The sequence below is a fragment of the Podospora pseudocomata genome (assembly GCF_035222375.1).
Source record: "Podospora pseudocomata strain CBS 415.72m chromosome 1 map unlocalized CBS415.72m_1, whole genome shotgun sequence".
Lineage (NCBI taxonomy): Eukaryota > Fungi > Ascomycota > Sordariomycetes > Sordariales > Podosporaceae > Podospora > Podospora pseudocomata.
The window spans coordinates 2,804,371-2,827,395 of NW_026946363.1; the positions used below are offsets into that span (position 1 = coordinate 2,804,371).

A 23,025-nucleotide genomic window follows, 5' to 3' on the forward strand; every position below is an offset into this window, starting at 1 on the left:
GGCCCCCCGAAGAGGGGATGTTCCTGGAGGCTGCACTAAGGAGGCTGGGCGACCGATCCGTTGCAGGAGACCGATGGACCTGAGCTCCAGTCGTTCGCTGAGCGCTCACCATTTCTACAAAGTCAATTCGAGGTCACCGGTTGTGTTGTTTTATTACCCAATTATTCAGACTCCGGAATCCAGAAGCATCTTTTTTCCCCAGAGCCGAGGCGGGGAACAAGGCTACCATGTACGGGCAGGTATGACAGTTTATGCCAAGGCATAAAGACCTCAGCGATGCTGGTCCAGCTGAACGAGTCGAGATGTTTGCTACCCCACCCCGAGCATGAACATCAGTCTGACACCACCACGCCTTACCACAATCGACGACCTTTATAATGCGCGGTGAAGAGTCTGTGAGAATTGTGTCGTTGAGGGCTGATAATCACAAGGTCACATCGATGCCACCGCCGGGAACCCGGCAGCTTTAATTGAGCGATGACGAAAGGCAGGATCGGGGGCCGATCAAACAAAATCCGACAGCATGGGTCGGAAACAGATATGAACACCACGCCGTAGCCCGAATTGATGATTGATATTCCTTCTTCAACCAACATTCAACAGGATTCTCAACCGCCACGTGTGGAATCAGGGAAAACAAGCTCTTGCTAAAAGCCCAAAAACGGCCTCTAGAAACCCGGTCAAGAAGTTGACGATATAAAAAGGGGAATATTCAGCACGGCAGCTCCCGCAACCACTGAAAAGCTTCCAAATTCTGAGACCTACATATGTATCACCAAGACTAAGACTCTTTTGTAGGCAAGCAATTAAACGCGCGACGCGTCTGTAAAGTGCCTTGCACCTCTTTTTTGCTGCAAGAGATGCATCGACGTCACGCACACCCGCCACCTTTAAGTGTTTGACTGGCAGAGACTGGCTCCCAACCCTACATGAAAGTCTCTGGTGGCAGCTCAGCCTAGAAGCACGATGTGCTGGCCGACAGCCACGGTACTGGGTAGCTGAAAGTCATGCACCAGAGGTTACAGCACGTCCAGTGTGTGCAGTGCAGAAGCGGTTGTGGTCATCCGTATATCGACCGCATCGCTCGACTTCGGTTTTTGAAACCGCCTTTGCGCCGTGTTCTGGAGATTCGGGAGCTGTTGTTGACAATTAGCCATTTTAGTGTGGCCTTGTCGGGTGAAAAAAGGGGGCCAAGAAAGGGGTCTCGCGTCTCCAAAAGTCTCACCACAAGACAATTGAACTGCGCGCTCCCATCCTGAAGGTGTTTTCCTGACACGCTAACCTTTTTACCAAGAGGTGTCCAGATGTTGACATCCACATTCGGGTAGCGCGCTCCTGCATTAGCCCTGCACATGCCACGCCGGCGGCAAAAAAAGATGAGAAGAGAAAAAAAAGGAAAATCTCATGGGGGTGTGCCCAGAAAAAGAAGCGAAGAGAAAAGAAACCAACAACACACCGCCGCCCTACCATTCACGATGGACCCTCACGATAGCGCCAAAGCCACAACCAGATCCTCGGGGTCATCTTTCCGCCCGTCCGCCTGATCATGACAGACCCCCCTAGCTCGATTATCGATACGATTACCGAAAAATGTTACCTTGACATCTGGTCACCCATCACGGGCAAGTGAAAAAGAACTTGAGGTATAACGTCCTCATCTCGCTGGACACCGCATGAGCTGTAAGCGTAGAGTCCACGCCATCCTCAAAAAACTCCTCATGCAGGTTTCGGCTTGGGACTGCATCTCGTATACCCGACAACTTACCGCTCCTTTCATGTTGTGTTCCCGGGCCGTGCGTTCGGGCAACCAGCCCATCTTTCGTGGGGGGAGGGAGAAGTAGTAGGTAGGTAGGTAGGTAGGCCTATGTGCGCCCACATACCTACCTACCTAGCTAATGTGAACACTCCAGGTGAGACAACCTGAAGTCAAAAAAAAAAAAGCCATCATCAACATGAGACTGAAGATACGCGCGGCCGATCATCACAATAAACAATAAAACCGGTAACGTCCAACGGAAAACTCGGAAGAAAACTTCACGAAAAGCAGCCATGTCTCAGGGTTTATTTTTCCTGGCTGATGTAACGGACTCCAACGATGGGGCGTCGTTTCACTTTGATATTACTCTCAGTCACTTTCCGTCGGGTCGTTCTTCACAAGGCTGTGTTAGACATTTCTCTTCAACTTTGTGTAGCAGGGAATTTCTCCGAGGTCTGAAGGAGGTACGGAGACACTTCACACCTTGCCTAAACCTGAAAAAAACGAATGGCTATGCCCCCATCCCGTTGTAGGCAACTGCCTCTAACCGTCGAACAAGGGTGGTTTATCGGTCGTGCCGTTGTTGAGTGAGATAAAAACGGGGGGGGGAACTGACTTTGTTAGAAGTAGGTACCCGGTTCTCGCCACTGCCAGGAGGCTAGAAAGCCGTTGGGAACAGCGGGCTACTATCAACGGACGAAAACGCTTTGACAGCCATGACATTAGAAGAGCGCCAGAAGCAGACGGTGCCGGGAGCTAAAGTGGTAGTGGCACTCCGTGAAATAGTTTTGATGGGTCGACAAGTTCATCTGATAATGTAAAGGGAGTTAGTTTATGCCGTGGTTTGGAGCAGCAAAAAGACGCGGGTGATAGCGACATGCATGAAGGCTTCATGTGTGACATACAGAACATAATCATCTGTCTGAGAACATCCCTTCTTACACCGCGCTATGAAGAGATAAGAAACGTGGATAACGCAACTCAAAAGTCTCAAGAACTTGCATTGATGTAAAAGAAAAAAGAGAGAAGAAAAGAACTTTCCAAGCTCTATACAAATACCACCTCTATCAAAGTAAAACGCCTATCCATCTCTGCCCAACCCTCTCACAACCCACAAACCCCAAGTCCGTCCAGTTTCTCAACCAAAAACATCACTAACATACCTCTCCTCCTTCATCTTCCCAAGCCACTCCTCCGCCCCCTCCCTCCCCCTATCAGGAAACTCATCCTCATAAATCCTCAAACAAACCTCCGCCGTGCTCCTCCCCAACCTCCCCGCGCTCCCACAAACAAGTATCTTGGCCCCCTGCTTAATCAACCCCTTCAACTCCTCCCTATCCTCCCAAATCAGCTCATCCACATGCCCCGTCCTCCCTCCCTCGCCCGCCCTCCTCGAAAAGGCCGCCCGTACTCTAACAACCCCCTCCTTCTCCCATTGACCCAACTCCTCTTTGTATAGGTAATCCTCCTCAGAATCCCTACACCCATAGTACAGCACAGCAGGACCAAGACCTGACTTGTGATACCCCCCCCTAGCACCCGCAACAGCAGCCCGTTCCTGCAGAAAAGCCCTCATCGGCGCAATCCCCGTCCCAGCAGCAACCATCACCACCGGCGTAGCCGGGTCACTCGGCAACCGAAACGGCGCATTCGTCTTTCTCACAAAACACCGCAGTCTCGAGCCGGGCTGTAACGAGGCGAGGTAGGAAGAACTGACGCCGTTGAAGGACTTCGTCTCAGGATGCGACATCAAAGGGGAGTTGTACACATCATACGTCAACGTAGCCGTCAAGCTCGCCTTCTCCAGATCAACCCCCTCCTCGCTCGACCACCCAGACCCTTGATCAGGCAGCGGTTTCTGCGCGAGCGGGGAACTGGAAATGCTATACTGCCTAGGAGACAGCGGACTCAGCATGTCAAGATACGAAGCAAAGCTCAGCTTGCAAGAGGGAAAATCCTCCAGCAGGTCCAAGACAGAAAACCTCTTTGCCAGGACAGAGGTAGGGTACTCCTCATCCGAGGCCAAAACACGAAGTTTATCTGCCTCCAGACCGGACGAGAGAGAAGCCAAGTGAGCCACCTGGCGCTGGGAAGCAGGGTTGGCGAGTTCGACTCTTGTGCCGATGAGTTCAAACACCGAAATTGGCCCCCCAGACTCAGACTTGAGGTGTTCTTTGGTGGTCCCCGAGACGGTGACGAGATCGTCGGGGTGGAGGCCGAAGCGGCTGAGCACGCGGCGGATCGAGTCCCGGGGGTTAAAGGGTTGGATGGCCAAGTAATCCCCGCTGCGGTATTGCACACCAGGAGGGAGCAGAATGTCGATTTGGCGTTTTTCCGGACCGAGGCCTTTCTTGGCGAGGACTTTGTTGACCAAGACGAGACCTTGAGATAACTGCTCGCCTGCTAGCTTGGACGGCGCGGTGGGTTGGGTGATTTCCACTTGGAGCTCCTCCGTCTTGACGGCTGCCGTCACACCGACTGCTTCGCGGAGGGCGGGGAAGAGGGTCAGTTTCCACTCTTCAAGGGGACCGACAATATCCTGGCTGACGTCGACGAAACCGGTAGGGACGAGACGTGCGGCGCCGAGTTTCTCGAGGAGCTCATCAACCAACTTGGGGATGCGGTGGTAGGTCGAGGCCCAGTCTTTATTGCCAGCGCCAAAGACGGCGTACGAGACGCCCTTGAGAAGCTCGCTGTTGCTGGGGTCCTTGGCACGGGTCTCGAGCCAGGCGACAAAGTTGCGGGCGTTGTCGGGGGGGAGGCCTTCGTAAGAGGAGGTGACGATGACGAGGGGGTGATCCTTTGGCAGGTTTTCCACGGCATCATCCAGGCTCTGAACCTTAGCTGGAACGGACAGACCGTGGTTCGCCGCGTTGGTCTCGAGATCTTCGGCAAAAGACTTGCAAGTTCCCGAGTTGCCACCATAAAAGACGGAAAACGGCTTCAAGTTGGAGTTGGCAGAAGCTCCGTTGACTGTCTTGCTAGAAGGTGCTGGGGCAGGAGCGGCGCCAGCGCTGAAGTTGAAGAGGTGGTCTTTTCCAGGGCGTCTGCGAGCCTTGATGTAGAACTCATCAGGCTTGATGGTAAGTGTAGACTTGATTTCTGGGATGTGTGTCAGCAACATTTTTCAAGTGCAAAAAGTTGACGACAACGTACTGAGCTCATAATCAGGATCAGCCATCTCAATCACGAACCGCTGCAACACCATAGCCATGGTGATAAGAACCTCCTGCTCAGCCAAGTACCGACCAATACACGAGCGAACACCAGTCCCGAAAGGCTTCCAAGAGTTGGGTGGCAGCCTTTCCCAACCACCATTGAGGAACCTTTCTGGCCTGAACTCGGCAGCGTCAGAGCCCCAAACAGCAGGGTCGTTGTGAAGACCCTTGAGATTGAACACCAGACTCTCGTTGGGAGTGACCTTGTACTTACCGCCAATGATGGTGGTCTCCTTCGCCTGTCTCATAAAAGCCGGAATAGGACCACAGAAACGAAGAGCCTCCTTCATGGCAGCATCAATGTACTTGAGTTTGGGAATGTCCTCCAACTGCAGCTCCCTGTCTCCGAGCACAGCATCGACCTCGGCATAGCACTTCTGCAGGGCCTCGGGATGCTTGAGAAGGTTGTAGAACAAAAACATCATGGTACCAGCCGAAGTGTCGTGTCCTGCTACCAGGAAGGTAGCCATCTGGTATCGGATATTCTCATCGGTGAACCCCTTTCCAGTGACAGGGTCTTTGGCGTTGAGCATGACATTGAGAGTGTCATCGACATCGGGGCGGGGATTGGCCTTGCGCTCTGCGACAATATCGTCGCAGACCTTCCACATGGAATGAATATTCTCCATCATCTGCCTCTTGCTGAGGAAGGCCAGAGTGTTCTGGATCTCGGGACGACTGGTCCGCTTGCCAGTCTCGATGAGAACATCACCGAGCTGCTTGGCGAACGGGATTAGCTCTTCGGAGTAGAAGGCATTGAAGCGATAGTTGAAGGCACAGAGACCGATAACGTCAAAGGCCAGACGAGTGAAATCGTCATGGGTTGAGATGCGGTAGTCTGGGCCGAAGCGATCCCAGCGGAGGATCATCTGAGAGAGGATATCCGTCATCTTGGGGAACATGGTGCGGACATGTAGCGGGCCAAAGGCCGGTAGAAGAGTTCTGTGGGCGATTCCCCATTCCTGCCAAAAGGGTTAGCTAATGTTGACACGATCTCTGAAGTAGAAAATGGCTGACTTCTTCCTCATTGTATGATGTGAATAGACCGTTTTTGACAAACACCCTGATGGCCTCCTGGGCACCAGCAACTTTCTTCTCGAATCGCTTCTCGTCGCACACCTCGTTTATCAGAGCATGGCTGGACAGGACGACAATCTTTCTCTTGACGAGGTTGAGTGTGAAGATGGGACCGTAGACATCGGCAAGTCTCCATAGGGATCCCATAGAGAACTCAGGGTTGATCTCTCCCAGATTGCCGGTAAGCCATCTCTCGGGTGGTTGAGGGATTGGCTCTCCTTCTCCGATCTCTTCCAGCGCTGGTGTTGCTGGCTTGGGTGTTGACTCTGAACGTGCTGAATGTGATGAACCCGGTGGCTTGGCAGCCCCTTCAACGTGGAAGGGACAAGACATGGTGAGTGTTGTAATAAGTCGATCCAATGTTGAGAGATAAGACAAGGTAGGTATGTTGAAGTCGAATGTGGTCAAAGCTTCAGATGATGACACTTGCGTAATGATATCAAATTACCACCCAGCATCAGAACTCTGAAGAGGGGGCATTAACTGTATATAAATACCTCTAATCCATCTGAATCCTTCGCCTTTGTCCAGCACCATCTTGATACGAAGCTCTTGGGCCGAGGCCAAATCCGGAGGTCGCCATGAAGTCGCACCGATTGGTCATTACTTAAGTAACATTGCTGGCATGCTGCCGCACTGGTGAAGATACAGAGTACAAGGCATGACGCCTGGGCAGCCAGGGTCGGTGTGGAGTTGTGGAACTTCTCACCCGTCACAGATCAGGAAGGGTGGAAGGCTGTGAGTGGAAGCATGAGGTGGGTGGTGGGCTGAGTAAGGGGCTGTCTCATCCCTTTAATTGAACCCGTCGTCATTGCTGCAACGCCAGCGAAACCGACAGGCCGAACGCCAGCGGGATTCACGTGCAACCATCCGTCGTCCGGATGGAACCGAGGAGGAAGGCGAGCGGTGCTCGTAATAAGGGCAAACAAGTTGCCAGAATGCCTCCAGTTTGCTGTCACTCTTGCTTCATGAGGTTGCGTTGGCAGTTGATCTGGGGTGGAGAGTGGCTCCGCTCTTGGTGCCGTTCAACCGTCCGTTTCTCTCTTGACGGCTATCAACTGAACTCGTCACCCTTTCTAGAACTTCGACTTCATCAGATCTCCATCCAGCTTTTATTCGATTGTGCCATGGAACACTAGAGTTCGATACGACCGCGCCAGCGATTGCCCCCGTCGCACAGCGGCAGATACCGGCAGATCAACAAAACCGCAACGGTCAGCCAAGCCCAGGAGACGGAGCTCGATTTCTTTCCGGATCCCGAACGCCGTTTGCTCACACACTCACGCCTCGGCATTTGCGAGCGGTCATATCGGCGATGAGATCACAAAGACCATGCCCTATGCCTCTTTCTTATTATTGACGCTGCGTTCCGTGTTCTGTCAAAATCTTCGAAAAACACGAAACATTCCAGTCAAATCACTCTCTTCAGACCCTGAACACACTGCCAAGTCCCCGAGCTGTCCAGAAACGGCAACGGTACGGTCTGTCATCGGAATGTCACTACCCTCGTCTGATTGGTTGCGCAAAAGACAGAGAGAATGTCACTGCCTCGAAATGATTGGTTCAATGGCTTCGGCAGTTGTGCGTTAAGGCTGAGAACCTTAATAAACTCGATGCCAAATGGCAGCCAAGAAGAGACCATTGATATTCAGACTTTTTTTTCTTTTTCCTTTCTTGGAGTTGGGAAACTTCTTGAGTCTCTTGTCATCAAGAAGAGAAAAAAACACCAATTGTTGTGAAAACACCACTCAGTTGTTCAGCTTCTTTTGCATCTCCGTCACAACAATCGTCCTTCTGTGATCTCTCCACCGGCACTTACACCTCTCATCTCAACTCCGCTCAGGAGAAAGTAAACAACAATGCCCACCACAAACCCTAACCCAGCTCCCTATCAACCCCCCGACATCACCGAAAAGCCCACCACCACCACCACCACCATCACCAGCAATGACCCCGAGAAGCAAACTCTTCCTCCCCCCTTCCCACCATGCGCCGAACCAAAATCCACCTTCCAAGCCCTATCCTTCCTCGACCGCTTCCTAGCCCTCTGGATCTTCCTCGCCATGCTCATCGGCGTCCTCCTCGGTAACTTTGTCCCCAACACCGGCCCCGCCCTCCATCGCGGCACCTTTTTCGACGTTTCCGTCCCAATAGCAGTCGGACTCCTGGTAATGATGTACCCCATCCTCTGCAAAGTCAAGTACGAGTCCCTGCACAAAGTCTTTCAAGAAAGAGAAGTCTGGGTGCAACTTGCCTTCAGCATTGTGGTGAACTGGGTGGTAGCGCCGCTGTTCATGCTCGCCTTGTCGTGGGCGTTCTTGCCGGATGAGGAAGGGTTAAGGCAGGGATTGATTCTGGTTGGTGTGGCGAGATGTATTGCTATGGTTTTGATCTGGAATAATCTTGTAATTATCCCCTCCCGTCTGAGATCCCACACAGTGATGCTGACGATAAACAGGCCAACGGCAGCAGCGACTACTGCGCCATCCTCGTGGCGGTCAACTCCCTCCTTCAAATCGTCCTTTTCGCACCGCTGTCGTTGTTGTTCATACGAGTCTTTGACCCCAACAGCACCACCGCCATCAGCATCTCCTACTCCACCGTCGCGACCTCTGTCGGCATCTTCCTCGGCATCCCCCTCGCTGCCGCGATCATGACCCGCTTTGCCCTCCTCTTTCTCACCTCCCCGGACTTTTACAACAAGAAGTTTATTCCAGTCATCTCCCCCCTCTCCCTCATCGGCTTGTTGTACACCATCCTCGTGCTCTTCGCGTCTCAGGGAAAGCAGGTGGTCCACCAGATTGTCTCCGTCGTGAGGGTGTCCGCGCCGTTGATTGTTTATTTCACCGTAATCTTCTTTGCTACCTTGTTCGCGTGCAGGAGGTTGGGGTATAGATACGAATTTGGTGTTACCCAGAGTTTTACCGCGGCGAGCAACAACTTTGAGCTGGCGATTGCCGTTGCGGTGGCGGCGTTTGGGGCGGAGAGTGACCAGGCTCTTGCGGCGACGGTTGGGCCGTTGATTGAGGTGCCGGTTTTGTTGGGGTTGGTTTATGGGGTTAGGTGGGTGGTTAAGAGACGGGGGTGGGAGTGATCATCTGTGGTGGTGGATGGTCTGGGAGAAGTGAGAGGTTCGGTTGGTGTTGTTGTTGTTGTTGTTGTTGTTATTATTGTTGTTGTTGTTTGATGGAGTAATGTTTGTGAGAAGAAGAGATGTATAAAGGTTATAACCAAGAGATAGATACCGTAATCAACAGGGCAAGAGAATTATGATGTCAAGCCGCAAAAAACTTGTTGAAAGTATCTTGACTGAGTGACGTTCAGGCTGACCGAATGACTGTGCGAGGTACCGACGACGGTCATAACATGAATATCCCAGTCATGAAAACAACGGGATCACAGGATTTACCCCTAGCTAGAATAAAACCCCATCTACTACTACTTTAACATCTCTCCTTCCTAACCGCACTGCTACCCATCATCTCCACCGACTACTGCATTGCTCCTTCCCTACAGGTGACAGGAACGACCACCCACCACGTTACTTCTTCCCTACAAGTGCACCATGATTTATGTATTAGGTCCCTTTTACTCCTTCCAACAGCAGCTCCAACATCTTATCAGGGCGCCCTTGTGGTATGTCTTTGTAGAATCGACTTACTAACCAGCCTTTCCACCCCCTTCCCAACAACAAGAGCAACTTGCCTGGTAGTCAATAGTGTGACAACCCAACCACAGCAGGAGAACTATAGCGAATATGATCAAAGCTGTTGTGTCTAGAATATTATGAGCTCGAATCTCACCACAGCAGTTCTCATTGTTTGCACCCAGGGGGTTGATGTCTTTTCGCCAACTTTTGCTAACCAAGGCCTGCGAAAACCTCAAGTTTCAGTCACAAACAAAACAATCAAATCAAGTCAACTAAGAATAGGTATTCCCATTCAGCTAAAAACCAGAAGCCATCGTCAAGAGCAACCATCATCTTTCAAGGTCAACAGCCGCCTCAACCTGATAACTTCCATTCGCTATCCCTCCACCATCATGCCAACTCCTCAAAAAAAGAGCAGCTAAAAAAGGTGAGCAGTCAGTGTTACCCAACAAGCCCAAAAAAGAAGATTAAGTTTCATAAGCCATTACTTGATCCCCCCTCCACCCAAAAAAAAACAAAGACATTAATCCTCAGTACTAATCCCTCGCACGTTTTCGCACACTTCCTCAAATTTTTGGTCATTAGAATCTTCCCAGGAAGTCCATCTGAGGGTTTCCCGTCATCATCAAAACTGCGCCGGAATGATGCTGTTCAAACCAGGGAGGACACTTCCGACAGTGCCGAGGATGCTCTGGAGCAGACCGCTGATGGGGCTGTTGAAGATGAGACCGCCGACGGTCCCGCCGATCCCGGTCCCGCCAATCACCTCGTTGAGGAGACCGCCGCCACCAATGAACCCGCCGAGACCGCCACCGCCGACCGGGCCACTAGACAGAAGACTGGTGAGGAGGTCAGTGACCAGCTTCAGGATGCCAGAGACGATTCCAATGGGGCCGCCGGGCCCACCACCGAGGACTCCGGTGGTGGCTTGACCGACGAGGGGGAGACCATTCAAACCGGAAACACCGGGGAGGACGAGACGGGAAACACCGACCTTGAGATCCGCGTCGAGCTGCTCGAGGGGGGCGCGGACGGCCTCGGCCTTCTCCTCGGGTGTCTTGTCGGCAGCCTCAGCCATGGCGTGCTCTGGAGGAATCGGGAGGTTAGTCCTGTTGCAGACAGTACAAAGAGAAAGAAGGGAGCTGCTTACTGATCTTCTCGAGGTTGTCCTGGAAGTCGGTCAACAGCTGGGTGAGAGCCTCCCGGTTGATCTGGCTGTTGAGGGCAGCGTAGTAGTTGGCCACGCTCTGGGCATAGGCGGCGCTGCGCTTCTGGATGGCAGCGGCGGCGTCCTGGGGAGTAGCCTCGACAGTGGGGAAAGAAGCCCCAGCGGGAGCGGGGGTGGAAGAGAGAGGGAGGGTGAGGGGGAGAGCGGCACCGCCGCCACCACCACCGACGAGACCGCCGACGATGGGGAGACCGCCGACGATGGGGAGACCGCCGAGGAGACCGCCGGCACCACCACCGCCGCCGCCGAGGCCGCCGAGAAGACCGCCAACAAGGGGAAGACCCTGGAGGAGGGGTCCGAGAATGGGGAGACCACCGAGGAGAGGACCAAGGATGGGAAGACCAGCACCGCCGCCACCGCCGGTAAGACCACCGAGAAGGCCGCTAAGGAGGGGTCCGAGGATCGGGATGCCGTCAATGAGCTGGGCCTCGAGGGCGGCCTGGATCTGAGCCAACTGCTGAGCCTGCTGCATCTTCTGGGCCTGCTGGGCCTGCTCCTCTGGAACAGGGACAGCGATGGCAGTGCCAGCGAGGACGAGGAGAGGGAGAGTGGCCTTCATGATGAAAGATGAAGTTGCTTCTGTGTGGTCGCGGTCTGAAAGAGGCGGCCTGGAGTTGGAAGTGAGTGGTGTGTTGGTGTGTGAAGGGCCGGATGGTGAGGAAAAAAGAGGTTTCGAGATCGTTCAGGTCCTGCCGTACTTATACAAAAATCGAGAGTGGTTCTCGGTCCGCAGAAACCACCTCCATCATTGCAAAATCTGCTGTGATCGGTCCAACTCTCGGCGCGGTCTAGAGTGAGATGGTATGCTCGTTGTTGAAGATGTGCTGCAGGAACGCGGGAATCAGGGGCTGTCTCAAAACTTCCTTGGTCAAAAAGGGGGCCCTGGAATGCTGACCGGATCGTGACCCCAGAGTCAACAAAGCGGGGTCACATACCGTGCCCAACCTTCTTCGCGGCACTCTCCGCGGATATCTGAAGAAAATATCATCAACTGTTGAAACCTAGAGCCGTTCAAGGGTTCGGTTTGGGTGAGATGGCGGGCGGGAACAGTTCCAGGTGACCAGGTTGGAAGAATGCGGGTATTGCGGGATTCGTCCCGTTCCGAGATGATCAGTCGGGTCAAAGATGGCAAGATCAACTCTGGACCGCCGTGGAAGAGGAAGGTGTGCCTGGTCTGTCGTGCTGTATTTGGTCTTGCACCTGTCTCTGTGAGGAATTAGATTTTCCTCCAACAACCAACTCATCCTCTCCCTCACCTCAAGATCACCGCCCACCGGTCTTCAACATACCTCGATCAACGAGCCATGACAGTCGAGCCAGAAGCTCCGTCAACGACAGACGCAATAGACTCGAGGCGATGGAGGAACATGCCCGGATCGTACCCATCCCCGACTCAATCGCGGCCAGACTCTCCCATGCCAACGTCCAACACCCCGGCCAGCGATGGCCCCTAGAGAGGTACTCCCGATGCCACAACCGACAGCAGACAATCCATCACCTTCTCGCCCCTCTCCCGAAATCCCAGCAGTTCGCCGGCCTCGATTGCCTACTTCCCACGAGCTCGCAGTGCTGCCTCGTCCCATGCCCAATTCGGGGAGCCTTCAATAGCATCCAGCTCATGCTCTGCTGCCTTTCGGCCAGCCCTCTCATGGACCACACATCAGGGCACTCCGTTCAGTTTCTTCAGCGCTACCAAGTCACCAGACCATTTCATTGTCGACTTTTCGGACCGAGCCCTCTCCTCGTTGGCAACCCCTTCGCCACCTGCACGGTCAACCGTCCCCCCATCAGGGACAGAAAAGACCACGCCATCACCACCACCACCACCCAAGAATTCCATCAAGGGTAGGGCGAAGCGGCGGAAGAGCAGGGCCCTCAGTTTCTTGGATTCAGACCTGAGATTTGCGCTTTGTCTCATCTGTGTATGGGCCTGTCTCTTCTTTTCGTTTTGCAGTCTCTTCTTGGTTGGATCTTGCTGGGGATGGTGGGGAGGTCGCAAGAACAACCCCTGGTCACCCGATCGTTCATGTATCAAGCACAAATCTCTCATGAAGCAATACGAGGACCAACGCGGGCTGAGGCAGTACGGTGTACGACAGCCAGTCATACACGCAAATGGCCATGACGGACCTTCTGGGCCTCGTGGCTGATGGGATGGAGGGCATGTGCCTTGAAAGCAGCGCTAGAGAAGCATACATCAGTAGTAAGATTGATAGTACGTACGAGAGCTTGACTCTACTCGGATTGCTCATCTTTCAGTGCCATGGCAATACAACTAAACCTCAAGTCTTGCCCACCAGACTCGTGTTCCAACTTGATTATCCTACCCAGACCTAACTCCAACGCCTTGGGGCTTAGGACGTCTTCGTCATCCCCTAGCTCACCCCTGTCCAACGGACCCTCTCTGCTCCCTTCCAACTCCCAGAGCCGTCCGTTTGCTTTGACGTAACCGACGAAATGTTGGCCTAGCCCTACGGACCTGTCTCTTGGCTCGGCGGTATCGCCCATTGCCGCTACGGATTGGTGGGCCTCTTCAAATGCCTTGTTGTCGTACAATAATTCTGCACGTTCTTCTCTTGGCAACGGGGCTGCGTCCTTGCGAATCTGATCGAGGGTGCTGCCGGGATGGATGAGGGAGGCGGCGGGGCCGTTGATAGAGCAGTGGAGGAGGGCGTAGGAGCCGCAGGCGTCGCCGATGGTTTGTTGGAACCATATTATGGGGGCTGAGGAGGAGCGGTTGCTGTTGCCGTGGTAGTAGGTTTTGGGGTCGCCGAGACGGGCGTCTTCGGATTGGCGGTCGAGGGCCCAGGAGGGGGTGAGGGGAATGATGGCTATGAGGGCGAGGCAGGGGCGGGGGATGTGGGCGAGGGATGGGGGGGAAAAGGAGTAGATGTCGTGGAAGGTGATGGAAGGGGGGAGGCCGAGGGTGTGAGCGAGGGTGGTGAAGACTTCGGGGTGGTTTTCTGGAAGAGGTCAGTGATGAATGTTCGGGAATAGGGAGAATATGAGGTGTGTACCGAGCATGGTGAAGTATTTCTTCTCGGTGGCCATTTTTGCTGGTTCATTCGGTTCCATTATGAAGTCTTCAATTGCACACTTATGAAACACGCTGAGGTTGCAGATTTGGTAGAAAACGAGCGATGAATTAATTGACTGCTGTTATAAGAAGTAGGGCAGGAGCGGTGTGAGCACGTCAGTCAAGACAGGAAGGAGTACGCAGGCGTCGCTGCCTGGGAAGCTCTGAAGCTCGCCCACCTATCAGTCCACCCGGCCAGCTCTCCCCCGCAGCTTCATTGCAATTTCCCTTCTCGTATAGGACTCTTCTGCCTTGTCATTAGTTGCTTCTTGTGTGCTTGGCATCCTTTCAAATCTGGCGGACATTTATCACGGCCATAGGTTCTAGGATATGGGGAATGGAGGCATAGAAAATGGAAAAGTGACTACACCCTCATGTTTGATGTTGACAAGATATCTCACATGGAGTTTGAGGGCCAAATCAAGTTTAGCGCACGATCTCTGGGCAAGCTCGGCAAGCTCCACCCCCGCATTTTCGGTGGACCCTGGACCCTGGCCAGTTGCCCCACATCAACGTCGATCAACGACGACAACGATCCATATGACATCCCAAACATCCCATCAAGAGACGATGAAGGTCACGATAAGTGATATGATGTAGGCTTTAGCAGTCTCAAGTCGCCCATGTCGACGTACTGTTGACAAGCTAGAACAGCCTTTTCGTCATTGACGGTTGAGGCTGGATGAGATCTAACGATTCAATGTAGCTCAGTTACTTGGCACATTCTGTCGCCTCAGGTGCACGATTCGGCATGTCCGAGATCTCAGTCCAACTCGGCCTCCAGATCGCACCTCCCATGATCGTGCTTTGTAAGGCGCATCCAGCACGGCCATATTGATCTGGTGGAAACACGCCGCACAGCACCTACCGGCGCCGAAGACAAAGAAACTGCTGACCGGTGGTTGGTTATCCATCCATTCGTAATCCGTGGTCCTCAATTCAAGCCCAGAGCTTTGCTTTAGGTAACCAAGTTGGAAACAGGGTGGGGTCAGACCTTCCTATGCATGTACGCAACCGTTTCCATGTACATGCATCAAAGCCCTACTTATCACCACCACCCAAGGTAACACTTGACAAACGATGACATGACCTCCCGGACCCTGGGAAGCTCCGTTCTACCTCTCCCAGTTCCCACACTAGTAGGCAACTGCCCCGGACAATTATTTGAAAACAAACAAAGAACGTTACTGCTGGCTTGCATGACACCCACCCCTTCAGGGTTCAGAAAAGCGTCAAGTCCATTGATGAGATCATCATGATTAGCTCACCCCCGGTCCCAATCGCAAGGTTCCAGCCCATGATCCATGATCTGAGGTAGGTAGGTCGCTTAGCTTTCAACCTCTCTGCTGAGAGATCGTCAGGAGTGGGCAGATGATAATGCAGTCGCACGCACCCCTTCTTTCTTCTTAAACCCCGCTCCTGCCCACAAATCTTTCCAAACCTTTCTTCTGTTCCCCTCCAAGCTCAACTCGAATTCAAACACATCGTGAACACAAACCAGGGCTTTTCAACGGAGAGCTCTCTCAGGATCCACCTTTGTCGATAGTGCAAAACCCCATACTCGTAACACAACATTAACCGATTCACCTACCTCGAGCTATCCAAGGAAGCTCACCCTAACCAGCCTCACCCATCACCACCACCACAACAACAAGACAGCATGGCCGATAACATGCCCTCCGGCCCCGAGTTCCGCACCGGCCGCGCCGATTCCACCTCTTCTACTTCCTCCACCAGCACTACCAACACCGTCAACTCCAGCTCTGGGATGCCCAAGGCACCACCTCGCCGGGTAAGTTTATTTTCCAGCAAACCAACATAACAGCAAAGTACTAATCCCCCCCAAGAGATCAAGCCACCTCTTCGAAGGCCTCGAAGCCCAAAAACGCTCCCAAGACCCGGCCGCAGTAGCGAGACGCCAGAGCATGAACGAGCAACGCCCCAAGTCGGGCTTCATCGGCAGCATGTGGAACAAGTATGTCCTTTCCCCTACCATCTCATCTTCCACCTGTCTAAGCTGACCACCTATCAGCTGGGTCCACGGCCAGTAGTAAAAACACTATACTGCTCCCCTCGGGGGGTTCATCAGAGGGCATGAAAAAGTCCCTCCTTGCTGTTGTTTCCGCTACAGGGTTTCGTTCGGGTCTGGTGTTCTTCTGATCATGGATGGCAATGCGGAAAGCACGAAAGCCTACCTACCTACTGCTGTTTTCTTTTTTTTTTTTTTTTTTTTGCAATTAATATTTCTCTTCTCTGACAACAATGGCAAAACTGACCAAGACTGTTTTGCTTATCATACCTTACCTTACTTAATTTGATAAATGCGAAAAAACCCACAAACCTTCAATTAATCTGTCAGTTGCCCCTTTCTCATAGGGAGAGACGTTGTTTTTATATCAAACTTGGTACCTACTTTGGCCCGGCGAGTTGTGACCCCCTCTTCCCAGACGAACCTTTCATCAATCTTGTCCAAGGCTAATATTCCTACAGCATACAATATTCTTTTGAAAGACATCGCTTGTTATCTCTAGTAATCCCCACAGACACCCCCCGATAAGAACAACACCCAAGTCGACGTGAATGCCCTTGGAATTGCCCACTGAGATGGATGTATCGCATGCGTTTGAACATAACACAGCATGTTTGCCAAACTATTTCCTGGCGGTCTTGAAATCAGGAAAGGGTCGATTGCCTGAACAGGGCCTTGTTTTGATTCATATCAACTAATAATTACCCGCCTCTTGATCAAGCCACCAAGTAATCCCAAAGCCGTAAAGTGCTTTAGAGGCGGTGCTTGCTAGATATTTCCAATACACAAAGAAGCACATCATCTACAAACCACCTAGCTTGTTAACTTACACAATGTGGTGATACTGGCGTCTTCTCTTCCACATGCTGGTTTTTGCTGTGGGGAGCGTGGTGTGTTGATGAGCATTGGAACAGAATGGTGAAACTGGCTCGGATGGTGGGTGCGCAGCAAGGTAAACAACACAACTGTCAACCTGTTGCCCTACTGTTCACCAGGTAGTTAGCCATCTGCCAGCTCACCTACATACAACAAGGGTGTCTGACCAAGGTTGGTGCTCGCAAAGATTGAGATTGGTTAGGGTCCGGGTAGGTGGGAGGAGATGGTGGTGCCGTCGGACGGGATACGATTATGGGATGTGTCGCTCAGTGAAGAGAGATGTTGGATGCGGGCACGATCAGGAGGAGCAGGGTTGGCGTTCCAAAGGGAACGGTAAAGGACAGAGCATGTTTGGGCAGTTCTGGGCAAGGCACCACGGGGAAGCGAGGCAGGGAAGCGTGCTCAAGAGGGCAGGCAGGGAAGGTGGGAAATAAAAGCGATCATTATCAAACCTCGGGTCCGTGAACTATAAATGAACAAAACCCCTCAGAAAATATTTTGCCGGGCAGAAACTGTACGAGATGCCAAAGCTTTTCCACCCTTCTCCCAACACCCCCAACGCCGTCCAAAAGTCGAAAGGAATAGGGGAGTTATCGTTTGGTGCCATCGACCGGACCTGTGTTAAAAACTCGTTTCGTTCGGTTACATCCGGTGCTTTTCGTTTTCTGTGGTGGGTTAATCAATTAGTTGCTGGGCTTGAACTGGTGCTTGAGGCCTTGTTGGAGCTCACCAAGACGAGTGTAGAGCATGTATAGCGCCATCTTGTTGCATTCATCGGTACCAGTGATCGTGACAAGACGCTCGTTGCTGTTGTCTTGTGGCTCGTTAATCTTGATGACGCTGCCGCTGATCTGACGGATCTCGTTGATCTTCTGGCCACCCTTGCCGATGATGGCGCCAACCATGTCATTGGGGATATAGATTTGTTGAGTCATAGGTCCACCGGCCGCGCCACCAGAGCCAGCTGCCTGCGGACCGTGAGGACCGGTGTGGGGCTGGGGCCCAACATGTCCGGCGTGTCCGGCATGGGGTGGCATGTGGGGGGCGGCAGGTCCGTAACCCCCAGCAGCCTGAGCACCAGCAAAGTGCATTGGGACCGCGGGGCCAGGATGTGCCGCCTGAGGATAAGCGCCATATTGAGGCGCGCCACCGTAGGCCTGGGGCGGCATGTGGTGGGCTCTAGGGTCCGGACGGCGGTTGTTGTAGTGGTCGCGCTGACCGAAGTTTCCGCCGGCGGGTTGAGGGACGTATGGGACGACAGTCATGCCACCTGTGACGGCAGCAGGACCGCCGCTGCGGGTAGCGTAGGCAGAGGCAGCAGCCCCGCCAAAGCGCTCGTTGAGCTGCTCCAAAAGGGTGCTACCGACATAGTATGTGGCGATGTGTACAGCGTCAGCAACGCCCGTGACGACCAGAGAACGCTCCGAAGACGCGGGGAGGCAGGAGTCAGAAGCGTTCAGGCGGGCACCAGAAGCTTCTTGGATCTCCTTGATGCGAGACCCGCCCTTCCCAATGATGGAGCCGATCAGAACATGGGGGATCAGAAGACGCAGGGGATAGGTCTTGGAGTGCTGGTTGGAGGGCTCAGACAACGGTTCGTTGTTGAGGGTGCGGATAATCAAGCCAAAGGCCTGTGCAATGTTGTGTTAGTTGAGGCTAGAAATCAAGACAGAATGGAAGCAGCATACCTTTGCAGCAGCATCAACAACACCGCTGACAGTCAGAATACGCTCAACGGCGCCCTTCTGATAGTCACTGACAGTGCACTTGGCTCCTGACGATTGTCTGATCTTGGACACATTCTCGCCGCCTTTCCCGATTATAGTCGCGGCTTCGGGACTTGAAATAACGGCGCGGATGTGTATCCAGGCAGTCTCATCACGAGACTCTGCAGGGGGGTTCGCCTGCGCCTCAGACGAGGCCGTATCCACCGTGGTGCTGGTGGTGGGCTTTGTTTCCGGAGCATCGGGGACGACTGTGTCACCCTGATGGTCCGTCGCCTCGGGCTTTTCACCGTTCGTCTTCGCCGTGCCGTTGGCCTCAGGGGCTGGGACGGAGGAGGCGGTCTCGTCGTTCAAAGGAGAGATGGGGTCGGCCTTGTTGTCCTCCTGCTGCTCCTTGATGACCTTGTCCAAAGCCGGACGTTTGGCCTCGGGTTGGTCGTTGCGGGAGGGGGACGACGTGTCCTCGAGAGGACGCTTGGTGGACTGTGTTGGCTGGGGAGAGGCGGACATGGTGAAATACCTAATTAAGTGATCTCTTTTTGTTTAAGGGGGAGGAGGATGACTCTTGTTTCACTTTGGAGAGCAAGCCGTTTGCTCAATGTCGGATTCTCGAAGGTATTCAATTGAATATTTTATGTTGTTATCTACACCTGAAAGGGTTTTCGAAGAAAACGGGCTAGGTGTAGTGGCGGGGACGGGACTGGACTGGGCCGTGAACTGAGGATAGGCTTGACTTGGGCCGGGACGGACTGAAGCTAGGGAGTTCGGGTTGGGTGATGATGGCTTGTCAAAACAAGGGGACGTTGTGGCTTGAGAGGGCGTGCAAAGATGGAGTGTGTGATCCAGTGCCAACTCAATCGGTGCTGCGCGACAAGCTACAAAGCACTGTGGCGAACTGACGGAGACTGTGATGGAGGCGCGACGGGCTGCGGGTGAAGTGCAAGTGAAGTAGTAGAGGAGGTGTTGTGTGAGTGTGCTGATAAAGGCAGGGTGAAGCAGTAGGTGAGGCAGGTGAGGCAGGTAGGTGAGGTAGGTGGTGATGGAGGTGGTGGGTGACGGGAGTCAAGGCAGAAGGGTCGGGTGGTTCTTGCGGAAAAAAGCACCTTGAGGTATCTCAAACCTTTTGCCTGTCAAACCGGGCGCTCCGTTTCAACTTGCTCTCTCTTTGACCTTCCGTTCCCAGCTCAGCGACAGCTGTAGTGGGATGCCACGAGTGTCGATGTGTTTGGTGTGTGGAATGCGACCGATGCGCAAGGCAGCGTGCAGGATTAATATCGAAGAGGCAAACCGATCGATGCGGAAGACCGATGGATACCGTGTGAGTGGGAGACGACGGCACGGGGTAGGTGACTGGTCGGGTTCTGTGGCGATGATGAGTTTTCCACGTTCAAAGGGATGAAGGAAGGAAGAGAGGGCAGGAGGAGGAAGAGGTCGGGTCGGTGTCTCGAAATAATCGAGTTTTGGCTGAGAGGGACGGAAATGGAAGCGAGACCCAGCGTTTCGCAGCCAGCCTCGCTGGGCGGTGGATGCCCTTTCACCGTGCACTCTTCTGGCCACAGCCGGCCGATGTTCTAATTTGGCGGTAATAGTGGGGCAACCATGTCGCGCTCGGCTTCGGATTGGTCCGCCAGCAAGCCAACAGTGGAACGGTAGCAACGCCTCTCTCACCAGTCCTCCATTTTAATTTACAACTCTCTTAAACGCATGCTGCCCCATGCTTTGTACGACATATTTGTTTCGTCTACCCGATTCTTCTATTGTGACATATTTCTCGGCAGCAAATCTATCGAGCTCCCGATGTCTTCTTGGAAGGGGGAATATGAAAGAGTAGAATTACAAAAAGCTACGGCTGAAGAAGCGTCACGAGTCTCCGCGGACCTCCACATTCACAATTCAAGATCTTCTATTTTCCATCCCACCTGTCCCGCTTCCCGTCTTGCCGCCGCCCTACGCGGAGACCTGATCCTGTTGTCCGAGCCCAATGGAGTTTGAATATGACAACCCCGCCAGGGCCCACGAGGCCGACATGGAGCGGACTATACAGGAGCTCAACAAGAGAAAGAGAGAGCTTGAGGAGGCAATCCAGGAGGTTTGTGCCCGTTCCCATATGCTGTGCCTCACCCTGCTAATTCTTCTGCAGTTACGGTCATCTTCAACTGTGCCGGACACTGAGCCCTCACCAGAAGACACACTGGAGATCTTTACCAAGGCATATGAAGAAGTTGCCGAGTCCAAACCGTTCCTTCCTGCGCCAGGCTCGGTTCTGCCAGCCCTGCTAGCCATCAGGAACGCACGCAACACAATAAATGAGTCCAATGAGTATCTGGAATCACAGGCGAAGTCACAGGATGAGTTGGCTCGAAAATTGGAGGCCGAAAAGACGGCCCTGCGAGAGCAACAGGCGCTGAAAACAGCTCTGGAGAAGCGTATTCAATCTCTGCGGGACGGGCTTGAGAACAAGCAAGAAAAGACGCCGGAGCAGATGGCCAAGGAGCGCATTGCCAAGCTCAAGCGACAAAACAAGGAGTGGGAAAACAGAACAGCCAAATTAACCAAGGACCTTGATTGGTTCATTGAAGAGCACTTGGGGCCTATGTTGGCAGCCGAAGAGCTCGGCGGGCCGGTTGTTGGGCAGCTGACGGACATCGACCCTGAAGATCTGAGTGCTGGCTTCAGTGCTCAGGGGAAGCTGAAAAAGGCTAAAGACCAGCCAGACATTGACAAGCGACAGAGACGAATAGACGAGATCTGGGGAACTCAGGACCAGCAAGGCGAGAGCAACAAGAGAAAACGAGAGGAGGACGAAGCATCTGCTGCAGTTGCTGACATTAGGCGTCTCATTGAGCAACTGATGAACAAGCTGGTGGAGTCACAAGGTGACAACTCGGCAAGCTACTTGAAGATATCCAAGGAGACAGCCGCGGTCCGGTTTCTCGTCCGATCCAAGGTCGCCTCTTTTCATCCCAAGGATGCACAAAAGTTGCGACTTGTAGATTTCGGGAGGGATATCGATGATTAGTCATTCAGGGGTCGTAGAAAGCCGTTACATGTTGCAGGCATCACAGCCACGACGATCTTCCGTTTCAATACTGTTCCTCAGTTGAATCATAATTCGCCTTTGGGAATGCGATTCATATCATCACCATCGACAGGCTCCAATGACGTTGTGGCATGCTCGCCCCAATTGACCAATGAGATGCTACATGACTCACCCAGCTCCCTCCCACCCCTTGCATTTCAATTAAGCCAACGCGACGCGTTATCCAAAACGCAAAACGCGTCTCCCATTTCCCAATTCTTCCCACTACTAATATTACTGGCAAGCCTCCAAGAAGAACATGCGAAAAGCTGCATTTGCCATTTGCCAACGACTACCCAACCAATTACGACCAACCACACCTTCTCACCACCGTCATCATCCCCTGCTCTCATCCACCACCAGCATCATGACTGCCACCGTCCGCAACGATCCCATAGTCCCCACTTCCCCACCAGCAGCAAAGCGTCTCAAAACCGACACCAACGTTCCTGACGAGGCGACCTCTTCCTCTTCCACCACCACAACCACAACAAAAGACACCACCACTACCGCAGAAGGAAACACCACGACCAATTCCGCCACCACAACCACAACAACAGTCACCACAATGGCCGCCGAACCTGCTGCCGTCCCCTCCCTCCAAGTGAAGAAGTTGTCCTCCACCGCCCGGCTGCCCACACGGGGATCTGCTTTCGCGGCGGGATATGATCTTTATGCGTCAAAGGACACGACTATTCCTGCGAGGGGAAAGGCGCTGGTTGATACGGATATTAGCATTGCTGTTCCGGCTAATACATGTAAGCACCCCCAATACCCTACTCCAACCCCCCGAACTGAAACATTTTGCTAATGTGTAACAATATAGACGGGCGCATCGCCCCCCGCTCCGGCCTGGCCGCGAAGCACTTTATCGACACCGGCGCCGGTGTCATCGACGCTGACTACCGCGGTCCGGTCAAGGTTCTCTTGTTCAACCATGCCGATTCCGACTTTGAGGTCAAGGAGGGGGATCGGATCGCGCAGCTGATTGTGGAACGGATTTTTACCCCCGAGGTGGTGGAGGTTCAAGAGTTGGAGGAGAGCGTGAGGGGGGCGGGGGGGTTTGGGAGTACGGGGGGTTTTGGGGCGGCTGCTGCTCCTGTCGTTAACTAGGCGTTTGTTTTGATGATGGTTAATAACAGTTGGAGTTGGGTCTGAAAGTCATTTTGTCTTGTCAAGAAGCTGGTTAAGAATGATGGGCTCATTCAGGGATACGGCAAAATATAATCAAATTTGTAATCCAACAGAAAAAAATCATCTTGGTATATTCCCAACAGCAAAAAAGATATTCTATCGTACGCTTTCTAAGAGCT

The 23,025-nt window shown here is 53.2% G+C and overlaps 10 protein-coding genes across 10 annotated transcripts; 4 read left to right on the top strand and 6 right to left on the bottom strand.

Annotated features, from left to right (window-relative positions):
- Positions 1-2,602: 2,602 nt before the first annotated feature.
- Positions 2,603-7,413, bottom strand: QC762_110820 (uncharacterized protein). The gene is made up of 3 exons (XM_062885505.1): positions 5,992-7,413; positions 4,913-5,936; positions 2,603-4,858 (listed from the first exon to the last, which is right to left on the bottom strand). Exons 1-3 carry the CDS (start codon positions 6,382-6,384, stop codon positions 2,895-2,897), a joined length of 3,381 nt encoding a protein of 1,126 aa, XP_062748477.1. The 5' UTR covers positions 6,385-7,413; the 3' UTR covers positions 2,603-2,894.
- ARR3 (arsenicals resistance) lies at positions 6,614-9,145 on the top strand (the record flags this gene model as incomplete). The annotated part of the gene is made up of 2 exons (XM_062885506.1): positions 6,614-8,456; positions 8,510-9,145. Exons 1-2 carry the CDS (start codon positions 7,911-7,913, stop codon positions 9,143-9,145), a joined length of 1,182 nt encoding a protein of 393 aa, XP_062748478.1. The 5' UTR covers positions 6,614-7,910.
- An 820-nt stretch (positions 9,146-9,965) lies between these two features.
- On the bottom strand, positions 9,966-11,487 carry QC762_110840 (uncharacterized protein; the record flags this gene model as incomplete). The annotated part of the gene is made up of 2 exons (XM_062885507.1): positions 9,966-10,786; positions 10,851-11,487. 2 exons carry the CDS (start codon positions 11,485-11,487, stop codon positions 10,326-10,328), a joined length of 1,098 nt encoding a protein of 365 aa, XP_062748479.1. The 3' UTR covers positions 9,966-10,325.
- Positions 11,488-11,673: 186 nt separating this feature from the next.
- Positions 11,674-12,314, bottom strand: QC762_0009490 (uncharacterized protein; the record flags this gene model as incomplete). The annotated part of the gene is made up of 3 exons (XM_062882886.1): positions 11,674-11,716; positions 11,864-12,110; positions 12,218-12,314. The coding sequence occupies 3 exons, from the start codon at positions 12,312-12,314 to the stop codon at positions 11,674-11,676; spliced, it is 387 nt and encodes a 128-aa protein (XP_062748480.1).
- An 849-nt stretch (positions 12,315-13,163) lies between these two features.
- QC762_110850 (uncharacterized protein) lies at positions 13,164-14,633 on the bottom strand (the record flags this gene model as incomplete). Its single annotated transcript, XM_062885508.1, has 2 exons — positions 13,946-14,633; positions 13,164-13,891 (listed from the first exon to the last, which is right to left on the bottom strand). The coding sequence occupies exons 1-2, from the start codon at positions 14,001-14,003 to the stop codon at positions 13,164-13,166; spliced, it is 786 nt and encodes a 261-aa protein (XP_062748481.1). The 5' UTR covers positions 14,004-14,633.
- Positions 14,634-15,154: 521 nt separating this feature from the next.
- Positions 15,155-16,776, top strand: QC762_110860 (uncharacterized protein). The gene is made up of 3 exons (XM_062885509.1): positions 15,155-15,796; positions 15,852-15,979; positions 16,037-16,776. Exons 1-3 carry the CDS (start codon positions 15,665-15,667, stop codon positions 16,053-16,055), a joined length of 279 nt encoding a protein of 92 aa, XP_062748482.1. The 5' UTR covers positions 15,155-15,664; the 3' UTR covers positions 16,056-16,776.
- Positions 16,728-17,258, bottom strand: QC762_110870 (uncharacterized protein; the record flags this gene model as incomplete). The annotated part of the gene is made up of 3 exons (XM_062885510.1): positions 16,728-16,835; positions 17,077-17,174; positions 17,252-17,258. The coding sequence occupies 3 exons, from the start codon at positions 17,256-17,258 to the stop codon at positions 16,728-16,730; spliced, it is 213 nt and encodes a 70-aa protein (XP_062748483.1).
- Positions 17,259-17,551: 293 nt separating this feature from the next.
- On the bottom strand, positions 17,552-20,222 carry PBP2 (PAB1 binding protein; the record flags this gene model as incomplete). Its single annotated transcript, XM_062885511.1, has 3 exons — positions 18,598-20,222; positions 17,640-18,540; positions 17,552-17,574 (listed from the first exon to the last, which is right to left on the bottom strand). Exons 1-3 carry the CDS (start codon positions 19,141-19,143, stop codon positions 17,552-17,554), a joined length of 1,470 nt encoding a protein of 489 aa, XP_062748484.1. The 5' UTR covers positions 19,144-20,222.
- QC762_110890 (uncharacterized protein) lies at positions 19,344-21,652 on the top strand (the record flags this gene model as incomplete). The annotated part of the gene is made up of 2 exons (XM_062885512.1): positions 19,344-20,722; positions 20,774-21,652. The coding sequence occupies exons 1-2, from the start codon at positions 20,615-20,617 to the stop codon at positions 21,650-21,652; spliced, it is 987 nt and encodes a 328-aa protein (XP_062748485.1). The 5' UTR covers positions 19,344-20,614.
- Positions 21,653-21,971: 319 nt separating this feature from the next.
- DUT1 (Deoxyuridine 5'-triphosphate nucleotidohydrolase) lies at positions 21,972-22,825 on the top strand (the record flags this gene model as incomplete). Its single annotated transcript, XM_062885513.1, has 2 exons — positions 21,972-22,470; positions 22,539-22,825. The coding sequence occupies 2 exons, from the start codon at positions 21,972-21,974 to the stop codon at positions 22,823-22,825; spliced, it is 786 nt and encodes a 261-aa protein (XP_062748486.1).
- Positions 22,826-23,025: the final 200 nt, after the last annotated feature.

Bases quoted from the DNA above. Each gene is read 5' to 3' on its own strand.
- QC762_110820 (XM_062885505.1), bottom strand. From the start codon at position 6,384: ATGTCTTGTCCCTTCCACGTTGAAGGGGCTGCCAAGCCACCGGGTTCA. The intron at 5,937-5,991 runs GTCAGCCATTTT...CCCTTTTGGCAG, and splicing joins CATCATACAATGAGGAAGAA to GAATGGGGAATCGCCCACAG. The intron at 4,859-4,912 runs GTACGTTGTCGT...CACACATCCCAG, and splicing joins TGATCCTGATTATGAGCTCA to AAATCAAGTCTACACTTACC.
- QC762_110860 (XM_062885509.1), top strand. From the start codon at position 15,665: ATGGCCGATAACATGCCCTCCGGCCCCGAGTTCCGCACCGGCCGCGCC. The intron at 15,797-15,851 runs GTAAGTTTATTT...ATCCCCCCCAAG, and splicing joins CCAAGGCACCACCTCGCCGG to AGATCAAGCCACCTCTTCGA.